At 38.7% G+C, this 17,508-nt stretch overlaps 1 protein-coding gene across 35 annotated transcripts in view; it reads right to left on the reverse strand.

The window, feature by feature from the left end:
- Positions 1-719: 719 nt before the first annotated feature.
- SLMAP (sarcolemma associated protein) overlaps positions 720-17,508 on the reverse strand; it is a 99,420-nt gene continuing 82,631 nt past the window's right edge. For 22 of the 35 annotated variants that reach the window (XM_068907327.1, XM_068907315.1, XM_068907319.1 and 19 more), the window contains one exon: positions 12,888-13,177. In XM_068907327.1, coding sequence (XP_068763428.1) covers positions 13,088-13,177 — 90 coding nt within the window. In that variant the 3' untranslated portion in view covers positions 12,888-13,087. Of the gene's footprint in view, positions 925-12,887; positions 13,178-14,240; positions 14,331-17,508 lie in introns of those variants that run through there. The other 13 variants (XM_009688232.2, XM_068907328.1, XM_068907337.1 and 10 more) reach the window with 2 other exon arrangements.

Genomic DNA, 17,508 nt, shown 5'->3' on the forward strand with positions numbered 1-17,508 from the left:
TCTCCAGCAGGCTGCAAGGATGAATTTTCCCACAGTTTTTAAAAAAAAAAAAAAAAAAGTTTTTGCTAATTACAGTTTGAAATGGAGTAGTTAAATTCAGATTCAGAAAGCTAATTTGATGCAGACAGTGTTTCTTAATCCTGCACACTTGAGAATGAATCACATATGCGTGTCATAACGACACTGTTCCTAAAATTTTCTCTCCCAGAACCATTTAAGGTTCCCCTTCTGCAATAAAAGATGATGTAATTATTTATATTAATAAAAGGTAGCGGTGCTTAGATCAAATCCGGGAAACTGGTCTCTTCTCTGTTAAAGTTTAGTAACCATGTTAACCTTCTTACCGGGTAGGAGAGTGTAAGAACTGGCCAGATATAAATAGAAACATAGAAAGATGAAAACAGTGCAAAGGTGACCCAGAACACATACTTGACACACTTTTTTGTTCTTAGAAAACTGGCTAAGTTACAAGCGATGGAGCTTTCATTGCTCTCGCCCTGTCCATTATCAGGGAGATTAAATTTCCACATAGGAGAGCTGCAACTGAAAAATATTGCCGTTATACTAAGCACAAATATTTTTTTTCTTTAACACCAAGCATGCACACGGCCTCCCCTCTCCCCCCAGCTTACATTTTACAAGGATTTTTGGACAGTCAGAAAAAAACTCTCCTTCCATATGTTCAGGATGTTAAGATTTCAACCTCCTTGCAGCAGGAAAATAATGTCATCTTCTTTGTAACGCACAGCACTGAGCATACACACAGCACTTAAACAGTAATGCATGAACTGATCTCTGCCATTGCTGAAAACTGTGGTGATCCAGTAGCAGACCTCGTTCCTGTCATGTTTGCAGATGCTCTGTTAAGGACTCCCGGGACATAGAGCAATTACTAGTGTTTGTTTCTGCTTTCCAGGAGCAGTTCTGTTTAGGAGAGAATAGAGAGGGATTATTTTTACCCTGTAGTTTGGACCTGGAGGGTGTGAACTGATTTTTTTTTTTTCCCCCACAGCGAAACATTGTCATAACAACTACGTCAGTATTATGGTGCCTCATAGCAGGGACATACAACAGGGACGGCCTTTCGGACAGTGTATGCAATCCTAAAGGCTCATGATGTGAAAAGTAGTGCCCAACTCGCACTGCAGTTGGCGGCTGCCTACTTGAAGTGACTGCTGTATTTAGGCCACAAACTGAGGACTGCCTAAACTTTTTGGGGGGTGTTTGGGGTTTTTTTTGGTTCAAATCTGCTATATTCAACATCTGCTTCTTGTAAAAACTAAAACTGCAATTTTCTTCACTTTTAACATTAAACATAGATTAAAACTGCACTGTAAATTGCACTTTCCAAATCTGCAGGACTGTAGAAGGCGTTCTATAAAGCATTTTCCACTTGCACGTGTATAGAGCGTAAAACATTGAAGTGTAGATAATTTTTACATGTGTATTATGTACATTATAATATATGAGAGAGGAGGAGACAAAACATAACGGGGAACAAAGATTTTTCTGAAGTCTCAAAAGAATCTTTGTCTGTCTTAACCATAGGGATGGTTTAAGCACAGCTCTATGGATGAGGCAATGAATGAGATGATAGACGCATCAAAAGCATCTCACTCATAATACATGATTTAGCCAACGCAACACAATTCTCAACTAAGACTACGCAGAGGACGTGCTGACACCAACATCATTTTTTCCTACAACAGGAAAGGTCCGCGCAGCTTACCTTCTCTTGAAGTAGTCATGCACAGATCCACATTTCATTGTGCCCTACAATAAAATCCAGTACTTTCACCTCTTTTTACTTATGGCTACAGTTATACCTGTCATGGCACTGTGCCATCATGGAAGCATATGCATTTGTACTTATAAGCAGGTCTCCACTAAATTGCACCTTACAAAGTTACCTTTATGAGTGATTACTATGACAAAAGGCTCCTTTTGCTCCCTGCTGACCTCACTAACTAGAAGGCTGTCTAATTAAAATATGCTTTGCATAACTGGCAATTAATTTCTTCGCTGTTCACCCGCTTAAAGCTGCCAACAAAGCTCCACGTCCTCTTGATGTTGTTGCACAAGGCAGGAAAGTCTTCCGCACTCAGGGAGAGGACTGTCCTCAGGCCCAGCTTTGGCCACGCACACAGCAGTAAGAGATGGTGACCTTGCAAAGGAGATAGGAAACTCTGGGTCATACCAGACAGGTCAACGTCAGGAAGGGGAAAAAAATGGAGCGGGCTTCCTATGAGGTTCGGGAATACAGCATGAAGACAGGGTCCGTTGCCAAGGCCCATCTCTCTTATAGTGCATTAAGCAGCATCTTCTACATCACTGCATCCAGCCAGGTCACGTCTCCTTCCTGAGCAGGACGATTTCAACCTCCATAGAATCAGCTGGTGGCAAGAGCACAAGCCATCGGCTGAAGACAGGAGGTGGCAGGACAACAGGCAAGAATTGAGATGCGGATGCTCTTTGGAGGCCTTAAGAACACTCTTCTCCTCTGGAGTTAAAACCAGCAACTAGCCTTTTCTCCCCAGATCCCCTCAATTCACCCTTCCCTTCCTGACACCCCCCTCTCACACTCCCCTCCCCTCTGCGTAGTGTGGGAACTCTCTCCAAAACACACTGTCCCTCCTCGTTTCCCTCCTGGCAAGACATTTAGAACTTCTTCCTTCAGAAAACCCCACCAGCCCTCAAAGTTGACACTGGGTAAGCCATACTTCTCAGGGCCTCAGTTTACTGTCTATGAAACCAAGATAATTACATATCTACACTATAGGGGTGGTGGGGACAATAAATTCAGAGACCACAGTACTATGGGTATGGGGCCTTTTACATATCAAAGGTGATGGATAACTTGTTTCAAAATAATACCCTCACTTATTTGAGGAAAAAAACAGAAGAAACCACTATGGGCTAGGACTCTCTTCAGAAAGCTGAAGGGGAAGTATTTTTCATCATGAAACATGTGATGAATTCATTTTTGAAATTTGTGTATTTGTGTTTTGACATCTCAAGTTGTTAGTGGACCCTCCTGGCTAAGGAGAGTGTTTTACGTGCAATAAGCAGTGCAGCACAGAAACTGAAGAAAAAAAATCCTTTCCAGCTTCAATGTCAGTTTAATAGTTATCCGGAGGCAGCCAATTTATGTAGATTTTTTTTTTTTTTCTTTTAACTCCCCCTGTAAATGAAGAGGTCGGTGTTTACTTGGAGGACATCTAACTGTCCTAACTAGAGCAGTGCAGGATGAGCACTTGTCCAAGTCTTATCACAGATATAGCTTGATGCCTCAGCAGAGGTCTGCACACAACAAATGTCAAGTATCTCAGCTCCGACTTCCCCATTTCAACATATTGAAATTTAAGAGTTTGAAATATTTTTAGTTTTAACTGAGCCTATACCATTAAAACTGTATTGAGAAGCACAAAGCTTCAATCTGCTAACACAGACTGCATAGATAAGTTATGTTATGCCCTGCTACACCAAGTTGTTTCTGCTATAGTATTCACCTGATCTAAGAAACTGTCTACACACAACTTTGATGGCTGTTCAAACATATACTTATAAAAGCATACACTTACAAATTGCTTACATACGCTTAACACAAAGCTTGGCTCCAGCTGAAAGCCAACCCCTCAAGCCAGACTGTGGCACTCTGAGATGCCCAAAGACAGTACTTCTCGCTGATGTGCAAAAAGTTCAGTGTGATCACGTGGGCCCGGCTGACCTACTGAGATTCAATTCTCCTATGCTGGACAGCTGCACAGGCTCAAGCAGGCATAATCATGTTTAATGAATCAACCCTACATCCGGCTTCTCCAAACCCAACGCACCAGGTCCCACATTTTCACAGCAAATCATCTTAGCATGCGTGACTGCCAAGGAAATTACAGAAGCATGAACTAGATGCAGTGAAGGACATGATGTCTGTCCAAGCCTGTAGATAGCTGCCACTCAAAGAAGGGTAGCAACAGCAAGAAGCAAGGAAAAAGTGGTCAACTTGACTGTAAGATCTCCATAAACCCACCGCTTTACTTGAACTGCTTTTGAACAGGTGGCCTACTTGATACAAGATTTGGATGTCCACAGATCTTTGAAGGACTGACTTTCCCTTGTTCACATCCCAAAAGGGTCCTCTTCTCACCTCTCTTTTCAGCTTCATTAGTTAGGACGAGGAAGGGTGAAACACTGGTATCCCTAACCAGCATTAACAGGATATGACTCTACTGTGAGTCATCATACAATCCTTTCTCCTTAATTGGCTTTCATGGCTGTTTGCACTTGCATCACTAGACACCTGAGCTAATACTTAAGCTAATACTCAGCAAGACAAATGGCTTTCCCAGCTTGCTCTTCAGAGGCTGCTAGTAGTGATCTTTACACTAAAGAGTTTCAACTTCATGTTTTTGAGGTATCTTCACAATCAAAAGGATTAAAGACAGACTTTCCATATATGCTGAAAAACTAAAGAATAATATAGCAGCTTTCTGATGAAATATCTGACTCAGCAGGACCTAGTTAAAGCTGAGTTCTACTTACACTACAAGAAATTAAGAAAAAATTACCCACACATGGCAGGATATAACTAAATACCCAACTATTATTCTACATTTCAGAACAAAGGCAAACTTACCATGTTTTAATGTTCTCCAGTGAAATGTATTTCATGTGAAATGGAAAATATGCATATTAAATCAACCAAATAAACATCACTGTTACATGAGTCTGTATATATTTGAGCAGAACTGAGATCCCTTTGAGAAAGATCTCTGCCAGTACAGTAGTCTCATCTTCCATTTTGATACACATTACACAAAACAAACTTCGTCGATGAATTTCATCGCCCATCTAATGGCAGTCAGTAGCAGAGATTCCCAGAAAACCCACATTACAAGTAAATGGAAGATCCTACACATCTGAAAAGTAATTCAGTTCTCGCCAAAAAATATCCCAGAAGTACTCTTTCTGCTGAAATTATTCCCATGTCTGTTTCTTAATTACTGGGGAGAGCATCAGTTTGGGGCAAACCATTTTTACCGCTCTTTCCCTATCTGAAGTGAGAAACACCATATACTTCACCAGAGGATCTTGTTATTTATCTACTAAATCTTCTCCTGAACAGGGGTAAGGATGTGCTTAGGAACATCTTTGTTCACTGTACATGCAGTCTTTGGCAGAAAGTGTAGTGCGCATAAGAGATTAATAATTCGTTATTGGCTGGGACTAATTAAGGAATGTATCAACATACTATCCTGCAGGTGCACCATGGCAGCAACTTTAAATTTACTGTTTTAGCAGACTGATGAGAATCACAAATTTGAAAGTTTTGGAAACTAGAGAAGCACTATTATTCTGAGAAGTCCACAGAGAAAGGACATACTATTATTGCACCATGCAGTGCAAAAAGCAGCAAAGACATCAACACCTGGCCAAAACAAATCTGCAAGTGCAATGCAAATCACCATGAAGTTGCTGTGGGCTATGTCTTCACTTACATGCCATTATAATAATTATGAAGTGAAAAAAAAATGAGCAATGAATGTCCATTACAATGCCGAGTGACAGTTAGAGTACAGTCAAGTTCTGCAACAGAAATGCTGCCAATCAACCCTGATTGCTACATATACAATAACAAGGAAAAAGTGTGTTAATATTATGCTTAGTAGCTTTAATCTTGATACTGAACATTAAGAATGACCAAAGCTTATCACTGCTTTTAACCCACAACATCACTGCAGAGAAATAGCTACAGAACTAATTCAATGCTTGTCTCCTTGGTCTAAGGAAAAGTGTTCTGCACTGCTACCTAGGAGATAGAAATTCAAGACAAAGTTAGTGATGGATGTTAGGCATGATCCCTGCCACCAATAACATCCCAGGAAGAGCAGCCAGACTGATGTTTTTCACACTATATGTTTAAAAAAAAAAAAAAACCTAATACAACTACTAGAATGCTTTAACATTAACTGTGATTTTTAACTTGTTAAATAGTGAAATAGAAGAGAGACAAGTTATCTGTGATCTTACATAAGGTCGTATCACAGCCTGGCCTGGAACCACGGTATCTTAAACTACACCCTGGCTTAGATCACAAAAGCAGAGCAAAAGGAGAGAGACTTCCCTCCCTCAAACTCTGCTGAAACTTGCCAAAAACTACATACGTGAATCAGTGACTTCCTCCTCCTCCTCCTAAATTGGCACTGAAGCAGAGCTCCAGAAGCACATTTGATTTACAGCACAGGTTAAAGACTGTAGGCTGTTCTGGATTTCTTAAAGGATGACGTGTGAATGACATCCTGAGGATATCTGGTCACTGAACAATACGCAACACCTGCACAAACGGAGGCTGCACTAATACCTCGTGGCAATACCTCGTGCACTAATACCTGGGTTGGCATGCCAACCTCTCCCAGCACTGTTTTACCACATTAAATGGAGAAGGAAAGGTCAGAGGTCCATGGACCTTATTAGTACACAATAAGCAGGTAAATAAACTGATTTAAAAGTAGGTTTCAATTGATTTTAATATTTAGTATCTTCTTTTCTACTGCAAGTTAATAAAGCAGAGCGCCACAAGTTATTGAGAAACTGAAGTGCTGAAATATGGGATTAGGCTGAATGAAAGACTATGTACAATACAAATCAACAGCTTTCTGTTGCGTGTTGTAAATTTATTCTTGTAATTTTTACCATTTAGTCACCCCAAAAGACATATTGCATATTTAAAACATTTTTAAGTAAGAGCCATTATATTCAAGACAAGTATTTTTGTCACATTGAAACTGATGAATGTATCAAATAAAAGTATTTTCCAGAGCAAAAACTCCGAGCAAGATAAAATATATAAAATATAAACTTCATAAATGGTCTAGCATGAAAAGATTAAAATAACTCTATTCCATGCCGGAGGCCTTTACCATTCATACTGTGTGTGTAGTATTTCCAAAATTCAAATTTCTAACAGAAGATACTGAAACAAATACAGCCTAGGTAAATTTTATTGCACTAGAACAGAATGATTTAATCACTGAGCCATTCTCTCTCCTGTCACTGATCAGTCTGATCAGGCTAGAAAACATTTTTAGTTTAACCTGTATTTAGCTTTGGGTTTGTTCATTTTCATCAGATACGATGACGAGATTACATGCTTGGAAGCACATCTGCATTTTCCAGTCTGTCACATGACCTCACAAAAGAATGGTATCTCCATACTAACCTTTCTTTTCTCACAGCTGCTAAATGCAAGTAATCATAATCTGTTTTACTGCACGCAGGCACAGTCTCCAACAGCAATGTATACACAGGCACACACACCCTTGCCGCTTTAAAGGTGTTAAGATTGCCGGTATTGGATGTAATGCTGAGCCAAATCAAGTAGACTGAAAAACACCTAAGCATAGTAACATGAATAGTTTAGAATCAGGAATGCCTTACAGTGACAAGAGGCAGCAACAGGCAAAACTACCCTGGGGTGGAAGAAGAGAGCAGAGTGTATGATCTTGGGAAAGAGACCTTTTTGCTTCACCTCAAACTCTAGACAAATCACAGTAGGTATCAATCAGGTCAGGAGGGATGCAAACAATATAGAATTCAGGAGTGGTAGCATAATTCATGCATTAAATTTTAAGTCCCATTTTTATAACTTTTAAAAAATGACTAATTTTTCGGTATCTGTTTTTATACCAAGCCTTTTGTAAGTTATTTGTCATCTCAATAAAAGTGACCACTACCCCAACCACCACTCTTACTAATGATCCAGATTAAAAAACATTCGTAGAATGATTACTTATTTTTTGCAGTCTGTCAGCTTTCTTAGTTTTGTCATCATCCCGAGGGAACTGTTTTTAGCCTACTCCCAATTAATATTTTTTAAATCAATGATTTACAAAAACCGAAGTAGTTATTCCTGTAAAAAAGAAACAAACACACACTAACGAAGCAGAAAACAGTAATGGGAACAGGTTGCTGTCCTGGACTGCTTGTCTGTAGTGGGATTACCGAACAAGAACACAAAGTCAGATGCCAAGGGGCTGAGGTGCTGGGCAGAACACACAGACTTGATTCAAAAGACTAAAATCTAAATGATAAAAGTCAGTGAACCTCAAAAAAGCCATAGGGTTTTGGTAGAGAGCCAAATGAACAGGAATATCAGAGTGGGATACAGAACTGTTATCTGTTTATATGATGTTAGTGAGGTCATTACTGAAAGGGCATGTTCAGTTCTGGCATCTATTTTTCAAAAGAGCATTTAAAAAAATTAGAAAGTTTTAAAAGCTGACAACAGCAACTAGAGGGATAAAGAAAAAATTAAGAAACTCAGTCCACTCATAAAATAAGATTAGAAAGTCATTTGATCATAGTCTGGCAAATACTTGTGTCAGGACAACATTTGGAGTAGTAGAGCCTTCTCTAGAAGAAGAAAAAAGAGAGAGAGGGAGAGAGGGGGAGAGGGGAAGAGAGGGGGGGAGAGAGAGAGAGAGAGAGAGAGAGAGGGAGAGAGAGATGTACTGCAATCCAATAGCTGGGAGCTCAAACTAGCAGAATTCAAATACAGCTTCTATTCCCCCCTGCCTCCCCCTCCCCTTTTTGGGCAGGGCAGCAACTGCTCAAGTAACTTACCTAGGGAGGTGAGTAATACTCCATTATTTGAAGTTCTTAAATCAACATTTTATCTCCTTCTAAAATATATGTTGTAGCTTTACTTGACATTACGCTTTTGAAGTTGAAATTAGTCACTGAAGTTTTAGGACCTGTGATGTGCAGAACACCTTTCACATCCGTGTTCCCTCCACCTTTACAAATGAATGAAAATTCAAGCCTCTGATGGCCCTTATTACTGAAGCTTTTGTTTCAGTTGCTAACATGCCTTCTGTGTCTTCTACATCTCTCAGCCTTTAGGTAACTTCTGGTAGTACCAGAAGCACAAAATAAAATCCCAGGAAACAAGAAAACTGAGAGACACCCGCTGCAGCCTGCTTCCCCACCACACAGGAGAGAAATAAACTCCGTGTCCAGAAGCACACACACAAAGGAACTGGGCTGAGTAAATTAGCTGGATCTCAGGAATTCAGTGCAGTTTGCTGGAAACAAGCAGCCCTTCAAATAGATCCAGAGGTACATGCTTGAGAAAGAGAGACAGAGAAGAGAGAAGATAAGGGCCTCTAGTTCTTTCAAATTACCTACTGCTATTCTGATGAAGACTCAATCTTGGAACAGTTGCTAATGAAACACTAGCAGTGGATAAAAAGCCAGTGGAAAGAAATGACCTTGGTGGCAACAGGCCAAGCCCAGTTGCAGAACCAGTGCAAACCACAGTGGTTTCCTAGAAGGCATTCTGGTGGCCTGGTGTTTTAAAGCACTCAGATGCTGCTGGTGGGATGAATCTCTGCAGCAGATTTATCATGGAGAAGATTCAAGCTGAAGAGGTGACTTGCAAGCGATAGAACCCCACAGATTAAGGCAGGAGACATTCAAAACGTTATGTGAAACGCACTGAAAATTTTAACGTAACATATTTTAGAAAACTTGATCAAAAAAATTCAGAAAAATAACTTAGAATGTGCCCAAAATATATACATAGATAATTACCTTTGCTTTAGCCATCACTCACATGGCACTAAGTCTCACTGAAATTGTTTTATGAAAAAACTTTGCAATATATTCTGCAGGCTCATAATTCTCCATTTAGCACCAAAATATACAAAGTCTGCAAGAAGGATTAGGCTAAGACTCTGGAAGAGCATCCTTAATTGGAACAATAAGAGTACATTTTCTTATGTTATAAATAAAAGGCCTGCTGTTCTAGTAGTCCCTGTGGGGACTCACAGTGCCTCACAGTCAGGACTCTAGGACAAAACTGAACAAGCATTCAGATAGGTTATTAATTCTTCAAAATTGAACTAGTAACTGATAAAACAGTTCTCAGATTAATTCTCCTAGTATGAGGAGTCTTTTTAAACTCACACTTCAGTGGAAGCTCAGAGTGCTTATTTTACAATAGCCTTTCAGCACCTTAAATATTTGTGGGAAAAACTGTCTTGTTGCAGTAACTCCAAGGCTGAGTTAGTCAATCATTAAGCCTCACAAGTAAAAAGAAAGAACCTAAGTATGAATGTAAAAGGCCGTAGATATTTCCCATAAGCATATGCAATGAAAAGCAGCTGAAAAGAAAGGTTTATGCATAGATAGGGCTGCCAAAATAAATCCACTAGCTGCTTTAGTGTCAAAGCACTGAGGAACAGTAACTTCGCAGTTACCCAGTCCTCCTTCCACAGATCCTCACAATGAAAGTGAACTGTGCATTTTAGCTCATTCCTGATTATTTTGAACATGCAAATGTCATGAACTCCTGCAAAAGGCACTGTATTAGGGAAACACAGGTATATTTGTAAGCACAAACACCCATGCAATGTGTACTATATGTCTGTGTATACAATACAAATACGCACACATGCACAAAATTTAGAAATCTTTCTCCTTTAATACAGTCATGCTGTAAATTTCAGCTCTTTGATACTCTAAAGACCTCTGGAAACACAGTAACATTTGTCTTTAATACAAAAATTAATCTATGTCTCAGGCAGCACCGCTCAGTCTAGACCCACCCCAGGTGGGTCCCCAGCAGGCCCAAGGGACCTCAGCGCCACCCCCGCCGCCAGCCACGGGGGACCACTGCCCCACCGGGATCCAGGGAACCCGGTTCCTCCCCGGCCTCTGCTCCACCTCCACGCACCACCTCTACGTGCTACTGGTCTGGCAGAGGGGTGTGAAGGGCATCAGTTAGGAAAGAAATAGTAGCTGAAATAGGGACAAATTGAGGATCCAAGAAACTAAAGAACAGAGGAGGCAGCATAGGGCTCCCTTCCCACTGCTGCCCAGCTACGCACAGTCACTGCTCCTCCAATCTTGCCAGCCCTGCCACAGGCACAATCCAACCTGCACCTGTAAAACACTAATTTTTCCCAAAGTAATAATCCTCCCAAGTCCTTCACAGCCCTCTTCCCCCATTTCTTCCTGAAAACCAGACAGGAGAGAGATAATCTAGACAAAAACTTAAAACCAGTGCAAATGTGAAATACAAGGTAAAAACATCTTTTGATATTACTGAACATGCTGCAGACATTGTGTCTAGTAATTGTGGCAATATCTAGCACAAAAGAAACTTAGTATGGATCTATTGCTTTCAAATGAGATTCAACTCAAACATGCATAGGGAGAGTAAAGTTATTTTATTAAATCATGCACATCACGTGTGTTAGTGCAAATAGTTTAATCTGTACTCCAGAAATTCTATTGTATTTTTATATCTTTACAAAATAGATTTAAAACAATTATTTACTTTAAAAAATGTAATTCTGAAGTTAAGCATTTCAGAACAATATTTGCAATAACCTATGTACAAGAGGTACTGGGTACCACTGGCATACGAGTGTTCTGTGGTTGGGTGGCTTCCTGCAACTGAAAATGATGAAATGAATGAACTAAATGACAATATTTACTTTCTACAAGTCACTTGTAGACTAATTTTTCCATAACTTAAAATCCTCCCATTAGCAAATCCCACATAGCTTAAGGTAGAACCTTTAAAGGACAGACAATGATCTTCAGAACCTCAAGGTAAATTTTTTTATGTTCAATTTCTATTTAAATGTTTAAACTATCTGTCGATTGCCATAAGATCGTTTGAAGCCAATTGAATCTTTGAGATTATCTCCCTATTTTGAGGTTTCCTTTAGTAGAGCCTGTTTACTTTACCATTCTTTAGCACATTATTTAAGTCTTCAATAAACTTTTTTGACAGAACTGTTGAGTTGAACAAGATAACTACTGTCTACGCTTAATTCAGCATTAACTACAGTGATTCCCACCAAAAGTCAGCAAGTAGCAATAGTTACAGTACTTAGATAAGGAAAATAAACTTTATAACGGGGACCACTGCATTGTACTTACAGCCACGTAATTCTGATGCAAAAAACTGAACTACCAAATTAAGACATTGTACACCTGACACATACATGACTAAGTATACGATTCCAATTTTGTAGCAGTTTAAGTATCTTTGAATTTTTTCGGCTAATCATAGATGCACTGTAGCAGTTTTTTAAAAATGAAATTACATCAATAAAAGCTTATCTAAAGAGCCTCTCCAGCTCAAGTCAGAAAGTATCAAATGACTGAAAAAATAAATTGATACAATGTGATATGTGAGAAACTATTCATACTTTTAAAGAACGCATCTCTTTAAATATGTGAAATTTAATAAATTACATTCAAACTAAAGTTAACGCAAGCTGAATCACTGCACTATGTCCATCAAATGACCACGTATTTGCTCCCAGAAATACCTTAGTCCACTCAGGAACACACACATGCTTACACTCGCACACGCGCACACTAAATATTCTAGGCTGGTCTTCACCATCAGTGTCTCTCTCTCTTTAAGGCTGGACATGAATTGTGTTTATTTCCAGAAATCATTAATAAAACAATCCTTATCAAATAAAAATACGCTTCCTTCAAAAGGCCTGCTAAGAGAAGTTACCTTAAGTCTTGTTCCCAATAGCTCAGTGACTAACAGCAAGTAAAATGGTACACGAGTTAAAAAAGAAAAAAAAAAGAAAAAACCCACCATACTGAAAGGCACTGAGCACACTGCATCTCTTTTCAAAGCATCTGCAAGGTTATTTGACTTGGGTGTCCCAATCAGCAAAAACGCGTTTTTCCTTTTAAATCTGGCAATCGGATTCTAAAGTAAAAGTCCACAAACCTAGCCATTATAAATAGATTGGTACCAAAAAGCCTACTTTAGGCCACCATTGTAGTATTTAGAATCCCAACATACTAATTTAAAACTTACATGAAATTGTAAGCAAAAATATTGCTCACAGTATGATGAATCACAATTTTATTCCCTCTTTATAGACAGATACATTTTATACAGTTTAAAGCAAATGACCCTACTGCTGTTCTCACGCGGAGCTGTGCTGTATTAAGAGGTAAAAAGGAAGAGAATTAATCTGTTTTCCCTCAGTATATGAATGATGCCAGCTTCTAAAGGGAGGACGGTGTATGGATTCAACAACAGTTCTCATGGAGAAGCTCTGGTTAGGCCTGGGTACAGCACCACGGCTGTTACAGCAACCAAAGCTGCCATCACAGGCATCCAAGGCCATTGTCTCTGTGTGGAGAGAAAAAAGAAATCAATATCATATTTGTTCTAATTCACACCGATCAGTTTACCCCTTGGTTCCTGAAAGTCCTGAGTACCTGTTGATAGGCATCACTAAAACATTACCCGTGAGCCCTACTGCAGGCTAATCCTGACTTATAGCATCACAGAGTTAAATCGTATTTCTCTAGCGGAAGGAATTCCAATAGATAACTCTTCACGATCGAAGATCGTCAGGAGAATCTTTAGTAGTCCTGTATTTCCAGTATCGTTACCGTACACACCTCAGAGACTTCTACTATTAAAAACGTGAGGGCTTAAGATGTTTAAAACATTGCTTGTGCCAAGTAATTGCTAGACACAGGTTTATGCAGTAATGTCATCCTTAACATCTTATCTTTTGAATGTTTAAATCCAGATCTGTGAAGTTAGTTCTTAGCAGAGCGTAATAAAATAGCCTTGAATGCATTGTCACGACATTTTATGACAACAATAGCATTTTAAGAGAAGGACACACCAGGAGACGTTAGAGAAAATGCAAGCTGAGAGTTGAGAATACAAACCAACCACCTATTTCTCATCTTGTCTTTTTTTCCATCTTCTTCATAGCAATAGTGAGAAAAATGAAAAAGCGTTTAAAGCCAGAGAGGAAATTCTTAGTCCACAATTAAGAACCAAAGCTGTTCGGTTTTTATTACTACTATTTAGAGGCAAACTCTTCATTTTTCATAGTTAATTAAGCAATTAAATTTCCATTCAGGCCCTAGCATTGCAGCGTTGTGCAAAATTTAACCCATTTGCTAAAGACAAACTGAGACCAAGTTAGAAGAGGCACATTCAGAACCAGTTAGAATGCAATTAATTCATTGTTAGAGTTAAAGAAATCACAGAGATGTTAAATGATTAGTTGATTGTGCAGCCCGTCAGTATCAACAGAATGGCATATTAAATGAAGGGTTTGCTTCAGGTAAATAAATACCTGTGAGCATTTCACCATGCACTATTTTATACAGAAATGGCACAAACAGGTGAGAGGGACAAACATACATTGACTGAACAGTAGTGCTTGTACCTTTCGCTACCACAATGGGCCGTAACACCAATACAGGAAAGCCAGGATTAGGCCGATGAATACGGCTGGGACGGGTTGTAATATGGAAGGCTAAAGAAGGGAAGGGATATTAAAAATCACTTTGTGCTATAAATCAATCACGTAAAGATGATTTAGTGAGGGGAAAATAAGTCAGAGTGAGTTTTTTTTTTTTAAATTGAAATGTATTAAAGACATCTAACACAATACAGCATGATCTAATCTGGTATACAAAGTTAGTACACCATTCTAATCAAGTGAACAGGGATGTCTAAAAATAAAGGGAAGCAAGCAGAAAATACTCAAAGAAACCTCTTGTCACAACTTGCAAGTTAGCACTTAAGAGCAATATGAGGCTTAAATTGATTTGCCTGTATTTTACTTATATTTTGCTTTTAATTTTCTATGCAAGTGACAAGAAATCCCATCTGGATTTCTCTCAAGGCAGTAAAATTCATACCAGCTAACTGAATTTTTCTTCATTCCATGCAATTTAGCCTTTTCCTGTTTTCCATCATCAGTCACCAAAAAAAATCCAATCTTTTTCCTCAATTAATGAATCAATTAACAACTATGGTAGCAGGCAAATCCAGGAGCTCAGACATTTCTGTGAGATTATAACATGACTGTACAATCAACACTAAATTACTGTAAAGCAGAGAAGTATATTTGTATTAGAGATACCACAAAAATCAGCATCTCCAGCAGGTGAGCCTTGTGACAAAGTGCAATTCTGGAAGTCCATTAAATGCTGTAGGTGGGCCAAACTACCAGCTAGTAAGACTGCAGGGTTCATTTAGCTTATGGCTTCGTGAGAGCCATTACACGTTTTCTCAGTTACTTTGAATTGACTGTAAACTACTTCACTTCTGGATGGATAACCTCCATCCGTAACACAATAAATTAAAAGCCAAAAGGGACCCAATTTCTTTCTAAACTGTCCTTGGAAAACATCTGCTTTCTCTTAGCTAATATATTTGTGCACACACACAGACACACAGAGGTTAAGTTCAAACCATGCTAGCTTTTTTTTTTTTTTTTTAAAGAACTTTTTTTTGTGCTGAAGCCACCTTGATTTTGTTCAGTCAACTAAACAAATACTGAGTTTATGGTTGAAGACTTCCTTAAGCATTATTTTGTGGTTTATAAATCAAATCTCATTCTGTTATGAATTTGTAGAAGTCATTTAACCATAGAACCTCCAGTATGGTTCAAAATATAGAAAGCTTAAAAATATTCTAATCTCTGCCATTCAATTCTTGACTTGATAATAATTTAAATTTATTTTAATCAAGGCATATATATTTAATAGACAAATCATGTGCAAGTCATTTTCATGCAGTATTTTTTGTCATTGGTGCTACAAATTAAGAGTGCCATCTCCCTACAGAAAGCATGTTGGTAGAAATAATCACAGCGGTGTTCAAAAAAGTGCCAAAGTTCAAGTCAATCAGAGCAGCTAACGTTCTCAAACCATTCACAAACAAATCCATCATATACAGTGTCAGGAAATAATCATCGACTACAAACATGCAAGCACAAGTAGTACACCATACTGCTAAAGAGTTTTAGGACACAACACTGCTTTTTTGAAAGTAAAACTTTATCCTTCCAAAAGGAAAAGTATAAAAGCTTATGAATATTTAAAATGATATTCCAAATGGAGCAAAGAAGCCCTCTCTTTTCTAATACTTATTAATTCACAGGACAATCGTACAGACTTTTTAATTACACACATTCATGTCTGTGGCATCTTGGCAAATGAAACAAATTATAAATATCCACTGCATTAAATGAAATTGCCTCCAAACAATTAAAATTCCTCCCTCATGAATTTATCAGTGTATAACAAATCTCACTGTTGAGAAGCAGTTAATGAAGTTCTTCAAAAACTTGTGTCCTATGTAAGGATAATAAAGACATGCAAACTTGGGTGGGCCCCAAAAAGAAACAAATCCCACAGCGCGATCTGACTTGCTAGGGGGACACTGTCCTCAGAAATGAAGTAACAGATAATGGTATCAGCATAGGGGGACAAGGGTACTTGAAAAATTTGACCTAGGAATTCAGCCCAGCATCTATGATTTTTAAAATAGTCCACAAGATAAATATATTTTATGTTACTGATTGAAACTAATGCTTGCTTTAATACCAAGCTTGTCCTACAATTCTTTATATGGTTGGATGCTCTTCATCATACCCTGATCACCAGGCTTCTCAACTGTTGCAGCTAGCTCCTTTCTCGGAGAGCTCATTCTGGCAATTGCTGTGGTTTCTTATTTTGTTTGAATATTCAAATTCTTGCTAAGAATTCCCTTATATCCCTGCAAGTTTCACTTTCATCAGGTGCTCCAACTCCATCATAGCATTTCTTCCTGCTACTATCCCCTCTTTTCACTGATCATCCTAATCCCCTATCACTGATCATCCATCCTATTCACAATCATTTTTTCAGTGTGATCTCTTCTATTGTAGAGTTTGGAGTTGTGTTTGTTTGTTTTTAAGCTTCTTCCTACTTTAGCAAGTCAATATTATCTGGGCTATTATTAATGGAGAAGAATCCTAAGCAGGAAGCAGGTTCCAAGAGAGCATTATCCTCAAATTCCTGAATATAATGGCTGTAAAAAGTAGGAATGGCTTTGAATTCTTTACACTCTTCTTAGCTCTACTACATTAGAGGCTTACATTCATTAACTGGGCTACAGCAAGAATACTCATACTCACTTCAGGCATTTAGCAGGCAGCTAAGTTTAGGGAGGGGTACCTGTAAGCTCCATCTATAGCCAGAGACAGACACACACACTTCTCTAGAAGACTACTCCTGAGCATCTGTTGTCCTCCTATTTTGCACTGTCCACTACGGGAGCTGTTCTCTCTCCACTGACCACGAGAGCAGTACAGGATGACTGTCAAATCAGCCATTCTAGGAAGTAAGGTGTCCAAAAAGGCTATGATTATCTTACAAAGCGTCTGCCACAATCTGTTAACATTTGGAGGATTTCAGAAGTCTCAGTATGCAAAAGTCGTCCCTAGCTGTAACCTCAATTCTAATAATACAATCTCTCAAACTAATTGCAACAGAAAAACACTTTTGTTAGTGAGTAGTAAAGACAGTTCAATTGCACTGTGTAAATTATAAGCCCCTAAGGGATGACCACCATTAAGAGCCAGAAGCAAGAGTCAGGAAGTAATATATGTTGTGACAGTCACTAATAAAAGAAAAGCATCTTGAAGAAGGTTGCTTAATTCA

Source organism: Struthio camelus, chromosome 14, assembly GCF_040807025.1.
Source record: "Struthio camelus isolate bStrCam1 chromosome 14, bStrCam1.hap1, whole genome shotgun sequence".
NCBI classification, from domain to species: Eukaryota; Metazoa; Chordata; class Aves; order Struthioniformes; family Struthionidae; genus Struthio; species Struthio camelus.